Below are 17081 nucleotides of genomic sequence, written 5' to 3'. Positions count from 1 at the left end.
GTGAGTGTGAAATTGCAGCGTAGGAGAGTTTCTCGACTTCTCTAACGCTCTTTGTTTTAAGCGTGAGTGTGTGTTAGTCTGTACGTGCTTCTGTTTGTGCGCGCACTGTACACAAATATGGGGCTCACGTGTGTGTGGAGAAAGTGCGATGAGGATGCTTGCATACACTGGGAATCGATCAGCTGAGTGTGACAGCAGCGTGAGAGAGACAGACAGGCAGCCTGGGATCCTCCAAGATGCCATCAAGCTTTGTTAAAGACGCTGGAAGAGACGTGAAGAGAACCGACGCCAGTGTATTCCTTTTCCGTCTTCCTCTGCATGTCTTCTTCTACAACGCGTCCTCTGACCTCAGAGAAGGTGACACTCACACACACACACACACACACACACACACACACACATACACACATAATTTTCTCTTATCTCCCCCTTTCCTTCTCTGGCACACAGCCAGATGTAGGACGCCGGCCCCCTGCAGTGAATCCCAGAGTTATGACACAGGCATGCTGGGAGCCTCTGAAAACCTGTTTGGGAATACTGGGAATTTGGTTGAAGACATGCGCTGTGTGCACTGGAACGTCTGTTTTCCGCTGTGACAGCTTAATAGCTGCCATGTCTGATTATACATACACAGTGTGAATCCCTGAGAGTGGCTGGAAGTGGCCCCTCAACACGTACACACACACACACACACACACATCAATGACATATTATACAACAATGTGTAGTTATTCTGTACATCTTCTTGTACATGAGACTGCAGTGATTCAGTACTAAAACATGTAATGTTGAATACTACTGTAGAAGTAGCTGGCTCCCCCTCACACACACACGCACACACACACAAACACACACACACACACACACACACCCAGCATGGCTGTGACCATGAAAGGCCTCCACTGTATCTGGCCTTTCCCTCAAAACATTGCAACATCACATTTACAAGTTTCACAGTGTAAGAAGTGATGTTTCTCTTGACAAAGGGATGTAAAGCAGAAACGCCCTTTGGATTAAGATATTTGAACTGTGGTGTCAAAGGGGCAGTGACATGATGACGTCATGGAGATGTACTGATATGTACTCATGGTGCATGGATGGATGTTGTTATTGCTTTCCTGGTGAAGCAATGAACATAAAACGCTGATGCAGCTGAATAAAATCCCCTCTCTCTTTCTCTTCCTCACATCCCTGAATGCTTTCCTCTTCTTCTACTCTCCCCCTCCTCAATGTTCTTCTCTCCCTTTCTCCTCTCCCTTCCCTCCTCTTCCCCTCCAGCTGTGGGTTGTTTGATGTCCATCTGTCCCGACCTCGACAGCTGCCCCAGAAACCAAATGAGGGGTTCTGTCATCCCACTGACACCTGGACACCCCCTAACCACCGGTTACTACCCTGAAGACCGGCTCCTTCCCTAACAACCATGAGAAACACTGGAGAACTTTTGATCAATCATCGAAATTCCTCTGCATGTTGACTATCATATACTCAATGCATGAACACATCCTGCTTTCATGTCTGTTTGTTAACATTTGTAAGCTAAATCTCTTGCAGATGATGCAGAAGAATCACAAAGCGAGAAGGCAAGGAGAGGTAACTGTGGCCTTTACAGCACGGCGGTGACAGTGAGAGTTATCGTTCAGTGATTGTTGATGATTAACAAGTTGTCAGGATCTGTTAAAACATCAGTCAGTGGTCTCTGCGCTCACCTCTCACCTCTACCTAATTACAGGCTGGAGATTGTGCAGGTGAAGGCACACACACACACACCTTCTGACACCATAAACACACCTCGCTGGTCACCTACTACAACCACATACCTAAAGGGTCACAATAATTGTTAACAAGGTTCAAGAAAACACGTTTCACCTCACAGGTTGTATAATTTACACCTGTCCTGAATATTTGCAGGTAAAACTCACAGCTGACGGTCGCCTTTCATCAAGGGTTTTACTATCATTGGTACCAATTTTGTTTACATAGAAACTTTTGATTGAGGAATACGAAAGAAACAAATCTCATTTAGTTTGATCAAAGGATTATATTATAAAGGGGTTGTATAAAACGATTAGTGGGGAGGAATGAGGTGTATGAAGGTGAGGTCTTTGGAGAAAAGCGTTGCACAACTACAGTCCATTTACTATTACTCATAAATAAATGAATACCTTCATAAATAAATAAAAGGTATACACAATCTCTCATAATCTAATAAAACCACATGAAGCATTCTACAAGCTCAAATTAAATATACATCATAAGACAGCAACACCTTATGCATTTTAATGGGAAACAAAAGCAAAACTGTGCTTTAGCTGTTTCAATATATGAATGAGTACACACAGGAAACACGCCTCATGCGGCTGCACTGCTGTTCCCCACCGACAGAGGGCGCGCGACAATTCCCGGAAGCAGGAAATGAAGTCATAGCTGACGTGGGAAATTCAAACTTCGCTAACAAACGATTCTGCCACGGGTGTGTTTTGCCACCGCTTTATGGTTTTTAATTTCATCTAATTTTTGCAAAACATTCCAAGGTATGTTCACAATACAAAGCTCCACCATTTCCTTGCTACTTTTATGACTTTTCGCGACTTTAGCGACTGTTTCCGCTGCCATTGTTTGGCTAACATAGCAGGTTGTTCTCGTTCGGGGTTAGCTGGAACTCAGCGAGGTTAGCGTCTCGTTCCAGCGGGCCGAGGGTTCGTGTTCCGCTCCCTGACCCGTTTGACTCTCCTCAGGGCGGCGTGTGGCTGGAGCAGGAGGATGCCTGTGGAGAGGACGGAGCCCCGAGGAGCCGACGAGCTCCACAAATACTATGAGGTTTACGAGACCATCGGCTCGGGTAAGCAACATGAGTCCTCCCGGTGAAACAGGCGGTCAGAAATGTTTATCCTCTTATGTGCGCTTTAAAGTTTCTTTGTGTTTTTCAGGAGGCTTTGCTAAAGTCAAACTGGGTCGACACATTCTGACGGGAGAGAAGGTCGCCATTAAAATCATGAACAAGAAGGATTTGGGGGTGAGTCGTCCGTCAGAATCATTTATTTAAAAGAAACCAAGTGAATATGTGTAACTTATATCATATTCTCTATATTAATGCGGCCAATTTGCAGTATATTCGCATCATTTTAGCATTTTAATAAATATTGTGTGGATTAACTACACGGCAATATGGAGCGGGTTTGCTGTCTTAAAGGGCAAGTACAACATTGTTTCTGTTGTAGGAGGAAGCAGTTAGACCTTTAACTCATGTGTGTGTGTCCCTGCAGGATGACCTGCCCCGTGTGAAGGTGGAGATGGAGGCCATGAAGACCCTGAGCCATCAGCATGTGTGTCGTCTCTATCACGTCATAGAGACTCCCACTAGGATCTACATGATCCTGGAGGTACGGACTTGTTACACACACACACAGGGAATGTTTGTGAGTGTGTTTATGATGATGTGGTGTTCATGTATTTTGATCTCTCTCTGTGCGTCCACCCCCCGCTGCACCCCTCTCAGTACTGTCCAGGTGGGGAGCTGTTTGATTACATCATAGCAAAGGACCGCCTGTCAGAGGAGGAGACCAGGGTGTTCTTCAGGCAGATCGTTTCTGCGTTGGCGTACGTCCACAGCCAGGGCTACGCTCACAGAGACCTGAAACCGGTAAGGGTCCTGCATTGGTGTGTGTGTGTAAGAGAGATTTCATACTCTGTGTGTCCCTCTGTTTGTACCTTTACTTGTCTGTGTCTAATGCTTTCATGTTGTGTGTGTGTGTGTGTCTCCGACTTTTAGGAAAACCTGTTGATCGACGAAGATCACAACTTGAAGCTCATCGACTTTGGCTTGTGTGCCAAACCTAAGGTATGACATCACCACCCCTCACAGATCAGACTGTAGTCACACTCTGAGCTTTCCTGCAGAACGGTTCACTCAGATAAACAAAGGTCACAAAAAGAAGAAATGTCTTGTCCAAAAGGAGCGCTGACATGCCCTCTGTGTGTGACTTGTCTCTCAGGGCGGTCTGGGTTATGAGCTGCTGACGTGCTGTGGGAGTCCTGCCTACGCTGCACCTGAACTCATCCAGGGCAAAGCCTACATCGGCTCAGAGGTGAGGAGCCTGAGCTGAATGAGTTTATAACGTCTACAACCACCACGGATGACGTTTCATGATTTTTCTTCTCCAACTCAACACATTGATTTGTTTGTAGTTGAGGTCTTGATTCCTCGTCTGTGTCCTGTCCTCTAGGCCGACGTGTGGAGCATGGGCGTGCTGCTGTTCGCTCTGCTCTGCGGGTATCTGCCCTTTGATGACGACAACTGCACCGTCCTCTACAGGAAGATCATTGTAAGAGCAGCGGGGAAACTCTCCTCACACTGTGGGACTGTTACCGCCCCAGCTCGTCAACATAACACCATGACTTGTCTTTGTTTCAGCTTCTAACTATGTATTTGTGTCTGTGTTGTTTGTTTTCAGAGAGGTACATATGATAACCCACACTGGCTCTCTCCAGGCAGCGTCCTCCTCCTCAACCAGATGATGCAGGTACACCTTCAGTCTCTTACTTCCTGTTTTTCTGACTGTCCACCAGCAGCACATGTGTTTATTTCCAGCGTTGTTGCTGTTGTAGAAGTCTGTTGTTGTTGGCTCTGGACTCTCCTGTATGCTGAGCTGTAGTTTCTCTGTGCGTCCTGTAGGTGGAGCCCAAGCGGCGTGTCACTGTCAGACAGCTGCTGGACCATGCCTGGATGGTGAAAGGCTATGGCAGCCCCGTGGAGTGGCACAGCAGGCAGCCGGTACACACACACACACACACACACACACACACACACACACACACACACACACACACACAGGAAAACGCTGCATTATAGATAAACGCATAAAAGTTAACAAATAGCACAAAGCATTCTGCACAATGGAGACAGGATCTATTTCACTAATGAACTCAAGTGAACACATGAATGATTTATTTTTCCCTGAAACGTTTGAATGCCGCTTGTTTCTCATATCGCTCACACACAGAAACATGCCGTCTGCCCTGAGTGAGTCTAAATGAATGATGTGGTTGTTTGTTTTGCAGCTGGGTCATGTAGATGAGGACTGCATCACTGAGATGGCTGTGAACATGAAGCGCTCCAGACAGAGCACCACCGCTCTGGTCAAGGAGGTGAGTGTCTTTCCCTCTATATCCCTATAAGTTGAGCAATTTTGTTGCGTTGCGCGTGGGAGCAGCTTCACACGTGAGCGTCTTCCCTGACCCCTGAGCACACCTGTCCCTCTGCTGTCCCACAGTGGAGGTACGATCAGACCACGGCCACCTACCTGCTGCTGCTCTCCAAGAAGCAGAGGGGCAAACCTGTCCGCCTGCGTCTGGATCCTCTGGCCTTCAACTGCTCGCCCTCTCTCCAGGTCAGACAAGACGAGGCTCTGCTTCCTGTCACCACCACGCTCTGTACTGCTGTAGCCTCCTCCTCACAGTGTGTGTGTGTGGACTTTCCTCTCCAGGCTCACAGAGCTCCTTACTACAGTGAGGATGAGGACGCCGTCGTCATCGGCTCCCTGGACTTTTGCTCTGATTACATTGACGATTGCCCGTGGACGCCTCGCACACAGTGTTCACCCCAGCAGGTCAGAGGTCAGCCAGACGGAGCTTCAAACCCCACAAACTACAAAGATGCAGTATGTGAAACTCAGGACAAATCTATGACTTGGATGAAGTTTGAAATCAGGGATGAATCTGGATGAAGCTGTCCTGAGGCGACTGGTTTGTTTACATGATGTGTGCTCACAGTGTTCTCTCCTCTGCCTTCCTGAAGAGGCTGCCGTCTCCCTTGGCCGAGACGCAATGGACTCACAACCCGGCCGCAGAGAGGCAGCGGACGCCGGCGAGGCAGCGCCACGAGCGGCGGGACAGGGACAAGGAACGCACCGTCGAGAACAAGGAGAACGTGGCGGCGAAGGACAAAGACGTCGACCTGTTCGCGCTGCCGCCTCCTAGAACGCCGGCGTCCAGCAGGAAGAACGCTCGCCACGCCAAGAACGTGTTGACCACGCCCACTCAAAACACAAAAGCGCTCACGCCTAAAGGTAAGAATCACGCCTGATACTGGACAAACGACAGAGATGAAGTACGAGGCTGAGTATCGCTCCATCATAAGAGACGAGTCTGTTTACTGTCACAGCTTCTGTTCCACACCACAGCCTCACCAAAGCTGTGTGTGTTCCATTATTAGCATTAACCCAACCACTCCTCTTTGCTCTCACCCGCCCTCCCTCTCTCTCTCTCTCGCCCTCTCCCTCTCTCTCTCTCTCATAATCAGGAGTGCCGCCTCCACACGCCACACATTTGCAAATAAATTGTCTTCTGGTAATAAACTCATTTATTGGCCCTTTTTATCCCCGAGCCTCTCATATTTCTCTGATTTAGCCGTCATTACAGCGCCGGAGAAAACACACACTCGCACACAAAGGCACACACACACACACACACACACACACACACACACACACACACACACACACTTATCACTGTCAACTCAAAGGTGAGGCACTTATCAGTAAGCTAATTCTATTCAGCGCTCTGTAAATGAAGGACAGTGTTCTGAATGGAGGAGCGATCATTAGAGTCTTAATTATTTGTCAGAGTGAATCTCTGACCACACGTCTGCGTCCGGCCTCGTTAGCTTTCACTACAAACTCACCACAAGCCTCACACACTCACTGCCCCAGCCTGGGAGCCTGGGAGCCGGGCTCGGTCCCGCTCTCTTTCCCTGCCTCCTGGTCTCTGAGCTACGGTGCGGACATGCTGCCTCTGACACACACACACACACACACACACACACAGGGCTGTTTGTGTGTCTGTCCCCAGGCGTGTGGCGTGACAGGTGTAGCTGTCTCTTTCCTCTGCTCACTGTCCCACGTGGGCTGTAGTGACATGTGTTCTCCCGCCACCAAAGCTGTGTGTGTGTGTCCCTGTGTCTGTCCCCGTGTGTGTGTGTGTGTGTGTGTGTGTGTGTGTGTGTGTGTGTGTGTGTGTGTGTGTGTGTGTGTGTGTGTGTGTGTGTGTGTGTGTGTGTGTGTGTGTGTGTGTGTGTGTGTGTGTGTGTGTGTGTGTGTGTGTGTGTGTGTGTGTGTGTGTGGGGATATATGTGTCAGACCACTTGTGCACAAAGCTTTTTTTTTTTTTTTTGTCTGTGACTCAGTTGTCGACTCTGGCCAGTTTCACACACACAGTTTCACACACACAGTTTCACACACAAGTGAAACTCTGGCAATGTTACAAAGGTAAAGGTGATTTAGATATGAAGTCATTCTAGGTTGCTGCTGATGTTTTGTGTGTTTTGTTTGTTGGAGTGTATTCTGTGTTCACTTCAGGTTCCTAGATGACCTCATGTCACGTCTTTGTCTCACCTCTCTTGTGTGTCCCTGTGTGTCCCTGTGTGTCCTGCAGGTGGAGGAAGTGCCTCTAAGGAGCCCGGCAGGAAGAAGGAGGCCGAGAACGGAGATCAAGGAAACGTGGAGATACTGGCCTTCAGTCCTGAGCGGCGGTGAGTGGAGGCTGCAGCAGAGGCAGAATGGAAAACACATCAAGGGAAGGAAGGATTAGGAGTATGTACGATGTGCAGGGAGGAAGAGGAGGGGGAAGGGAGAGGAAGCAGCACAAATGGCCTTAATACTGTAGGGAGAGGGGAGAGATTAAAGGTCACAGGATCACAGGAGGCTTCAGGGTGACCGACAGGCTGAAGACACTGAGCCACAACTCCATTCTGAAAATAAAGCCGTGTCAATCAGCAGCCCAGAACATCAAGCCCCACACACACTCCCTCTTCATCAGCATCAACCAGCACACAAAGTTGGCGCAAAGGTTTGATATTTAAAGCCCCGTCTCTGCTGGTCCCCAGGTCTCGCTCTCTGGACTTGGCCGGTGCCAGAGACAGCGGGCAGAAGAAGAGAGGGGGGAAGATGTTCGGCTCTCTGGAGCGAGGCCTGGACAAGGTGATCACCATGCTCACGCCCAGCAAGAGGCGAGCCCAGCATGACGCCCCGCGCAAGATCAAGGTACCGGCACACAACAACAACGCCATTCTACACCTCCCACACAAACGCACACCTCAGCTTCTCTCTGACTCCTTTCTCTTCTTCTGCCTCTTCCAGGCTCAGTACAACGTGACTCTGACCAGTCAGACCAACCCAGACCAGGTGCTCAACCAGATCCTCTCAGTCCTATCAGAGAAACACATTGGATTTGTTCAGAAAGGGTAAGAAGACACCACAAATCTCTCTTCTCTCCGCTCCTCGTTTACCTTTCTGTCTTTGTGAGTCTTTACATTCTGTGCCTCTCCTTCCAGATACACCCTGAAGTGTCAGACGTTGGGAGACTATGGAAAGGTGACCATGGCGTTTGAGCTGGAGGTGTGTCTGCTGCACAGACCCGAGGTGGTGGGCGTGCGGCGCCAGAGGCTGAAGGGAGACTCCTGGGTCTACAAACACCTGGTGGAGGACATCCTCTCCTCCACCGCCGTGTGAAGCTCGCAGGTCTCAGCACTTTAGCTCCGTGAACACACACACACACACACACAAAGCTCAGAGAGACGGAGGGACCGAGTCATGAATGATTGGTAGAGGCAGGATAGAAGCTTTTGCACATTGATTTTCCTTACGTCCGTCTATAATGGTGAGAGTATACGTTACATTAAATCTATCAGCATGACGTCTGGAGCTGGACGGGAAGGGAGAGCGGGAATGTTTGATCAGGTTGAACAGGATCTCTCTCTGCCCCGCCTCCTGGGATGAATTGTTTCTGCGTGTGTGCGTGTGTGTGGAATGGATTCACAACAACTCCCGTCAGCTCATTAGCAGGTTTCCATTCCTTATGCTGCCCTGTAGGGGTTGAACTTTATTGAATTGCATCGAGACGCAGAGCATTAGTAATTTAGCCCTATTGTTTTATATTTCCATGTTTACAGGTTTTTCCCGTCCTCTTCCATGTTTGTATCCGCCGGCAGCTTTGACTTGTTGTGTCGGCGCTTTTTGTCATTTTTTGTCTGAAGATTTTAACTGACAGTGTAAAAAGAACAATAAATGCTTTGAGGTGAACACGGCTCATCATTGAGGGTGATGAAGATGAAGGATCCTTCTGTTGCTTGTATTTAAGTGTATTAAATGAAGGAGGACGTCCATCCAACGCTCCGGCTGCTCTGCTATGTTCTCAACTGAAACAAACCCACAGTGAAGCTTAACGAATGAGCTCTGATGCCCGGGATGGGATCTGATCATTGTTATGGCAGATATTGCTGTAGGGGCTTGATTGTAACGAGCGGCTGAATGACTAAATAATGACGATCATTACTTCAGGTAACGCCTCCTCCTGGATAATGACTGCAGACTGCAACATCTGAGAGGAATTAAACAGCAAGACCCCACACTGTTGGTCCTCTCCTCCTCCTCCTCTTCCTCCTCCGCTGAGACGCTGCTGCAGGTGATGATCCCTTATGTGTGACAGGTTCTCCTTGGTGCCTCAGCGGGGAGGAGAAGGGTAATGGTGGGGATGAAGCGGCGATAAAGAGGATTTAACCTTAATGGCGTTGGAGAGGGCGGAGCGGTGGGATGATGATTCAGGACAGGGGTGAAGGTTGGAGTTGGAGGGGTGGAGCCCGTCCTCCTCCTCGTGCGCCGGTGACTCCTGCTGGGCCGGAGGAGCAGCAGTTGTGTGTTTGTGCACGCGTGTGTGTGTGTGTGTTGCTGAGGACCAGCTGTCGCCTGCCTCTATATAAAGAGGTTCTTTCTCCTCTCTTCTCCTCTCCTCCTCTCTATCAGGCCACATCCTGACCCCTGCCTGTGACCTTTACATGGAAAGCTTTGGTTCTTGTATGAAATGATGTCACATGTGTCCAGTCAGGCGTTACTGCGTCAAAATAAACCCAACAAACCCCCGACAGTACCATGTGTGTCAAAGATGATTCACACACACGTCTGCAGGTGGAAGTACATGTTTGGACATTCTACAGAATTGTTGGAGTCCCTACTTACAACGTGTCTCTATTCTGACATCTATCAAGTCCCTGCTGAGCTGAATCCCAACAGTCAGGCTCAGCTGTACCAGGAGAACAAGGGAATACGAGAAGCACGTGTCTGAGTACCTCTTAATGTTTGGACGCCTCACAATTTAGATTTTAAGCTTTTATGCACTTACATCTGGAGTTATGTCATGTTAATGTGTTACCCCTCCACTCACACAGGGGGCGCTACAACCGTGCCAGCTGGTTTACAGTCCCATGCTTGTTTGGAAAAATGAAGCCAGTGTCCAGAAGAGGATTCCTGAGTGAGAGCAGAGACGTTGACTCATGACTGCTGAGAGGACATCACACCAGAGTGGGTGAGTGGAGATGTTCCTCTTTGTCAGACCTTCTGCTTCCTGTAAAAGGATTAAAAACATGCTGCAGGTACAATCATGCTCCAATAACGCCTGTGTGTGTGTCTGCATGTGTGTCTGCCCAGTGTTCTGCTATTACAGGGTTGTGTGTGTGTGTGTGAAGGTGTGAGGACCATGAGGCTTCTTCTGGCCGTCGCTCTCGTCTTCCTGTTCCTCTGTGAGTACAATTGATGTTACTAGAGACGTTGTGATGTTGTGTTGACGCTGTTTCGGTGCGACAGCGTGCAACTGTGTCCATGGTGATTGTTTCAGGGCTTCACAAGAGGAACAGGAGTGAGACTCTGCATGGAGATCACTGTGAGGTAAGAGGTGGAGTTGTGCTTGAACTCAGAAGGTGGAGGATGTTTTAGCTTCTTGTGCTCTTTTGACCGGCAGGCCGCGTCTGTGAGCGAGTCGGTCTTGTCTTTCCTCGTGACCCCTCTGTCCCTGTACTCGTGGTCGGCCTCCACGCTGGCCCGCCTGACCCTGTCTGTCCCGTCCCTCGTCCTCGGCTGCCTCCACCACTCCCTCCTGCTCCTCCTGGCCGGGCCCTGGTGCTGCCTCGCCGTCTGCTTCTCTCTGCTGCTGACTTGCCTCCGCGTGGTCGTTTACCTCCTTCACCTGGCCCTCGTGGGGGCGGCGGTGGCCATTTTGACCCTGGCCCGGCACAAAATGGCCGACGGCGACGCGGATGAAGCGATTGAAACTGCAAATGTTTGGCGGCAGAGCTTCAAAACAAGAAGGAGAAGATGACGTAACTGAGGTTGTGTGGGTAAAAAAATTAAATCACCTCCTTTTGAGGTTTTCCCCTCATTTGTTTAATGAACGTACGCCAAGTTATTTCTTTATATATGTGTAGATTTCACATATAAATTGGCTTTGTGACACTTTTACAGCAAAGCAACAGGGAGAAATCTGATTAATCCACATCCCTGTGATCTAAATGAGGTTGAAAATATAACTGCTAGCTAGCGCTCCACGCCGCAGCCTGCAGGAGTCCACTTATCCTCCTCTTCCTCGCTCGCCTCCTCTTTGAAATTTGCCCCCCAATTATCTGCGGATTGTTGTGCTGTTTTCTCCCCATCTGCAGATGCAATCATTAGACTTGTCTGTCAAGCGGAGATGAGCGGATAAGAGCGAAAGAGGGTAAGAATGAAGGGGAATTTTCTGCATTCATTGCGTCGGTGACTTTAAATGGCGTCCAGCCCCGACACACACACACGCAGACGTATGCGCTAATAAAGGGAGTTAACAGGGAGAGAAAGTATAGCGGTATAGACGTGGAGGAGAGGCAGTGAACGCTCCATCAGGCAGTAAACAGTGTGTTTGAATCCAAGCAAACACCCAAAATAATTTTATATTAAATCATAACAATCCAGTCTGAGGCCGGAACCATAAAAGTAATGGGTGAACTTTCAGTGCTGGTGTGTGTGTGTGTGTGTGTGTGTGTGTGTGTGTGTGTGTGTGTGTGTGTGTGTGTGTGTGTGTGTGTGTGTGTGTGTGTGTGTGTGTGTGTGTGTGTGTGTGTGTGTGTGTGTGTGTGTGTGTGTGTGTGTGTGTGTGTGTGTGAGAGAGTGAGACAGACAGAGACAGAAGGGAAATGAGGCTGGATCATACAGATTTATTACATGGCTGTGGCGTCCTAATTAGCATAAAGACTGGACCGGCCCACTCAAGCAGAGAATTAAAAACCTTAATTGTGCTGTCAGCCTTCCTCTCTCTTTCTCACTGTTGACTCTTCTTCATCCCCACTCGGCGTTTCCTCTCCTCCTCTCACTCGGCGTTATGAAGTAGCCTCTGTAGTTGCCACTTTTTTTTTAATTGTCGGTGATAAATGGAAAGCTGGGTGACTGTTTTGTAATTGTCTCGTAGATGGAAAGAGGAGAGGACGCAGAGATGGTGTGTGTGTGTGTCTGTGTGTCCGTGTGTGTGTGTCTCCTTCTCCTCCTTGAGCGTTTCCCCCTCTGTTTGTTTCTAAAGTGGAGCATTAAGGGGACAGACGGGTCCGCGGTGGACATACATGTGGATGAGAGATTAGGGAGGCGTGTTGCGTGTTGATGTTTTCCGTGTTGTGTCTCTGTGGACGCTGGATTGTCCTGATTTGTCACGTCTGTCACGTTGAGACGAGTTCGTCCTCTTCTTCCTCAGCTAGCCTCTTACAGCAGCTTGCATCATATCGCCACTCGTCATGGACATTTGTTTGGACTCCAACTACCACACACACTCGTTCAGATGTGGGGTTTAATCACACGGTGGAGTTCAGTGGAGAATCTGACAGAGTGGATCTCCATCATAGGTTCACATGAAATCAATGACAAATTGAAAGCAGAGCAGCTTTACAGCCTAAAGTCTACATGTTGGAGTAGACAAAGTTTTATGTTTCCCGCCGGCCCTCTACTGAACACACACACACACACACACACACACACACACACACACACACACACACACACACACACACACACACACACACACATACACACACACACAGCTTCAATGAAACACTGGGTCACTGATCAGCTGGTTATCAGATTGCGACTCTGACACACGCTGCAGACTGCCACCCTCCATATCTCTCTCTCTCTCTCTCTCTCTCTCTCTCTCTCTCTCTCTCCTCTTTCTTTCTGTCTCTGTCTTCCCTCTCTCTCTGCTCCTCTCTCTCTCTCTCTCTCCTTCTTCCTCTTCCTCTCTCTCAGACACACACATTCAGTAATCATAGTCAAAGTGTAAAATAAAGGCTAAGTTAGAGGGAAGCTGTGTTTTTCCATCTCTTCTTAATCTCATTGCACACTTCCAGCTGTGTGAGGTCGTATCAGACACACATACTTTAATGCTTCTAGCTCAACTCAGGAATGAGGGAATGGACTAATTAAAAACTAAAGCAATAATGAAGTGGCGGAGTGAGGGAGGAGGAGGAGGAGGAGGAGTGCCTGGTGAAAGGTTGCCTGGGAGGAAGAGGAGGAGAAGTGCTTCTCTTCCAGGGTCAGTCCTGTTTGTGTGTCTCTGCTGTCAAAGCCTCTCCTGCAGCAGCAGACGAGGTTAAGACTTAAGAGGCAGGCCCCTCTCACACTGCCTCTCCCTCAGCACTGACAGCTTGCCAGAACACACACACACACACACAGGCACACACACACACAGGCAGGCAACGGTACGACCAACATGGATTGTCTTAAACTTTCCACTTTACCCGTACCTCCTTCCTAACCTATCTGCCCTTCCTCTCTATCTCTCCCTCTCATCTCCCTCGGTCTCCCCTGCTCCCTTTGTTGCACTTTCATTGTTTCTCTATCTCCCTTCTTCATCTCTCTCTCTCTCTCTCTCTCTCTCCTCTCTCTCTCTCTCTCTCTCTCTCTCTCTCTCTCTCTCTCTCTCTCTCTCTCTCTCTCTCTCTCTCTCTCTCTCTCTCTCTCTCTAATTGGTCTCTGCTAGGTTAGCTCAGACAGGCCTATTCATCATAGCACCATCCTCGGAGACAAACCCTCAGGGAGCGAGGGGAAGATAGACGGAGTCAGACGGGAGGGCGAGAGGCTACGCCGCTTGTCATCCTGCTCCTCTCCTCTTTTTCCCTCCTTTTGGCGCTTTTCTCTCCCTCCCCCCCTCAAGTCGGCTCATAGATGTCAGTTTTGCAGAGGAAAGTGGGGGTGAGGGGAGGGAGGGAGGGAGGGAGGGGAACGGAGGAAATGTAGACACATTAGTTAGGCTATTAGTTCAACAAGCGGCTTCCATGCCTGTCAGCGGTCCAACACACACACACACACACACACACACACACACACGGGCGCTGTGCTCACGTCTGACATTTGTTACATGTAGTATCTGTGTGTGAGAGCGATTGTGAGTGACGGACTGAGAAGGAAAAAAAAAGTGGACATGGAACCTGGTGTCTCATCATCTGTGGTGCCTGGGGGCGTTAATGAGTGAAACACAGCACATGAGCACCGCCAACACGCCCGCTTATCTCCACCAGGCCGCGCCGCCACCGCACGCCGTGTTTCCCAGTGTGCGTGGGACACGGAACGCGGCTGTAAAGGGCAATGGGAGGCATGTAAAGGCCCACTCTGCCAGGTCCTAATGTCTCCTTTGATAAGGTCAGAGCTGATCCTCTCACTGTGAGTGTGTCAGAGAGTTTCTCCCCCTTTGATGAGCTTCACTCTGCAGACCGGCAGACATTCAGCCGAGCTCTCCTGAGTCTTTATTACATTCAGATTGAGCCGTCAGAGATGAAAGGTGCAGGTTAGGAGCTCAGACGTGCCGTTAGAGCAGCAAACCTGTGAGGAAGTCAAATACAAGAGTGTGAAGATGAGACGCAAGCTAATGAAATCTGCACTTTGCAACTCGGAACGACGTCTCCAGAGGTCAGTATCAGGACTTAAAGCTACAGAGCGTCTCGTTTAAAACACATAATAGCAAAGTAACAGCCATCAAAGTATGGTAGTAAGCATGAATGGAAGCTCCTCCATGTTGAAGCAGAGAGAGAGAGAGAGAGAGAGAGAGAGAGAGAGAGAGAGAGAGAGAGAGAGAGAGAGAGAGAGAGAGAGAGAGAGAGAGAGAGAGAGAGAGAGAGAGAGAGAGAGAGAGAGAGAGAGAGAGAGAGAGAGAGAGAGAGAGAGAGAGAGAGAGAGAGAGAGAGAGAGAGAGAGAGAGAGAGAGATGCAAAGCCGACTGTCATGAATATTCAGCAGCAGCTTGAGTCTGAGCACAGGCCCCTGGTCCTCCCTCTTCCTCTCTTTTGTTTTGACAGTTCCTCTCTTCTTCCTCATTCACAGGCCCTGCTCTCTCACTCCTAACATCTCCTCAACATCTCTTTTTCCTTATCCCCCCCCCCCCCCCCCCCCCCCACTCTTCTTTGTCTCCTCAGTGAGCCCCTCGTCGCTAATCAGCCCGGGCCCAATTATACTCAGTTGGCCCCACGCCTCCTCCCTACAGGGGCTCCGGAGGGCCAAAAAGTACTGATGCTGACTGACGTTAATTTGCATGACTTCTTGCCCTCGGTAAGTACCACCGTTTGTCTGTCTCTTCTACTTGTAAAGAAAGCAGGAGGAGGAGGAGGAGGAGGAGCAGAGGCAGAACATGTCACTGCTTTACTCGTGTTATGTAATCCAGAGCGATGAGAGCCGAGCCAAGAGGGCAGAGCGGCTGCGTTCATTCCTCACTAACTAAACTCAGCCGACGCCTTTAATCAATGCAGATGTTCGCCTCACAGATGATCAGTCAACATGAGCACAGAGGAGTTCATCCACACGTCAGTAACATCTCACATCTGATCTTCTCCAGCATCTCTAAACAGAAATCATCCACACGTCATCATGGCTCCTCACTCCTCACGCTGATTGGTTTCTTTCTTCTGGTGTCTTTTCCTTTCCTAACCTCCTAAGTTAAAGCTCCGTGGTGATCCAGGCTATTCAAACAGCTGTGTGGAGCTCCTTATCACAGCCCCACTCGGGTCACTGTCATAGTTGAAGAATGAGAATGTCTGAGTGCTGTTGGACTGAGGGAGTTTTGTGTGAACCCTCGTGTCTTTGCTCTCCTCCTCTTCCTCTTCCTCTCATGTTTTCCCTAGTCTGAGTAGAGGAGTAAATCTGACCGAGGATTGTGTAGCCTGAGCTTAGACTAAATGTCATTGCAGTCCCCATGGTGTAAACACACACACACACGCACACACAGGCACACACCCAACCTTCCTGGTGTCCTGGGCATGCACCCAAGCTGCAGACAGCCTGGCCTGTGTCTCAAGCTGGGTTTGTTCTGTTTTCTGTGTGTGTGGCGTGTTGTCACCATGTCATGGCTTGTGTCCTATTATCACCCCTGCCCCCCCTCCCCCCTACTCCCCACACACACGCACACACACAAGCACTCCTGCCCCCTCCTGGACTGGGCCAGCAGCCAAGACTGCAGCACTGGGACACGAGATTCACTTAAATGGGTTTGGAGGGAGGTGTGTGTATGGGGAGCACTGTGGAGCTATGTGTGTGTGTGTGTGTGTGTGTGTGTGTGTGTGTAAGCATGGACACAGACCCTTTGAACTTCCAAAAAATTATTTTTTTATTCTGAAGGACCAATAAAATTATGGCAAATATTTACAAATAATTACTTCTTAGCTTCACATTACAGGTACATAAATGGAATAATTCACCAACAACAGTCACTCAGGTGGACGGATGGACAGATACACAGACTGATTATGAAGAGATGCATCAAGCAAACTGCAATTTAATATTTCACAGTTAAACTCAAACCCAGGAAATAAAATAACAATAATATTAACAATAGAAATATAAAAAATAAGCATAATATCAAATTCACCATTTATTTCCAGTTTTCTCAACAAAATTGGTCACGATTCAAGAACGAAAGAGTAAAGAAGAGAAATCAAGTGATATGATATCTTTGGCAAATTCGCACTGCAGTAAAATACATTCAAATATTAAGACGACACACAACACACAAAGAGAAAAAACACCAAGTTTTTGTTTGCAACTACTAGAAAATCGAATAAAAAACATACACATTTTCTTAAAGAAGCTTTTTCTTTTAGTTTTTTAAATCCTCCCCTCCAGAATATCGAAGGCATTTCTTATCTTCATTTTGTGTTTGTATCTGTAAGTCTTTTCTGCTATTTTATAGGTTTTTGTACAAGAATCTGTTGTTTCAAACAGGCATCACAGGCTTTGGTGAATATTACAGATATCTTC

At 48.7% G+C, this 17081-nt stretch overlaps 1 protein-coding gene across 1 annotated transcript; it reads left to right on the top strand.

Moving 5' to 3' along the window:
• Nucleotides 1–2437: 2437 nt before the first annotated feature.
• melk (maternal embryonic leucine zipper kinase) lies at nucleotides 2438–9035 on the top strand. Its single transcript, XM_076171039.1, has 18 exons — nucleotides 2438–2531; nucleotides 2736–2839; nucleotides 2928–3013; nucleotides 3264–3380; nucleotides 3497–3640; nucleotides 3770–3838; nucleotides 3993–4085; nucleotides 4224–4322; nucleotides 4452–4520; nucleotides 4673–4771; nucleotides 5059–5145; nucleotides 5271–5387; nucleotides 5484–5657; nucleotides 5795–6065; nucleotides 7429–7525; nucleotides 7880–8036; nucleotides 8133–8236; nucleotides 8327–9035. Exons 2-18 carry the CDS (start codon nucleotides 2761–2763, stop codon nucleotides 8502–8504), a joined length of 2040 nt encoding a protein of 679 aa, XP_076027154.1. The 5' UTR covers nucleotides 2438–2531; nucleotides 2736–2760; the 3' UTR covers nucleotides 8505–9035.
• Nucleotides 9036–17081: the final 8046 nt, after the last annotated feature.

Source organism: Genypterus blacodes, unplaced genomic scaffold (genome assembly GCF_046128005.1).
Source record: "Genypterus blacodes isolate CSIRO-AG114 ecotype Tasmania unplaced genomic scaffold, CSIRO-AGI_Gbla_v1 ptg000240l_1, whole genome shotgun sequence".
NCBI lineage: Eukaryota > Metazoa > Chordata > Actinopteri > Ophidiiformes > Ophidiidae > Genypterus > Genypterus blacodes.
Note: the sequence above shows the minus strand (reverse complement) of the source record. Positions and strands in the feature narration are given on the sequence as shown.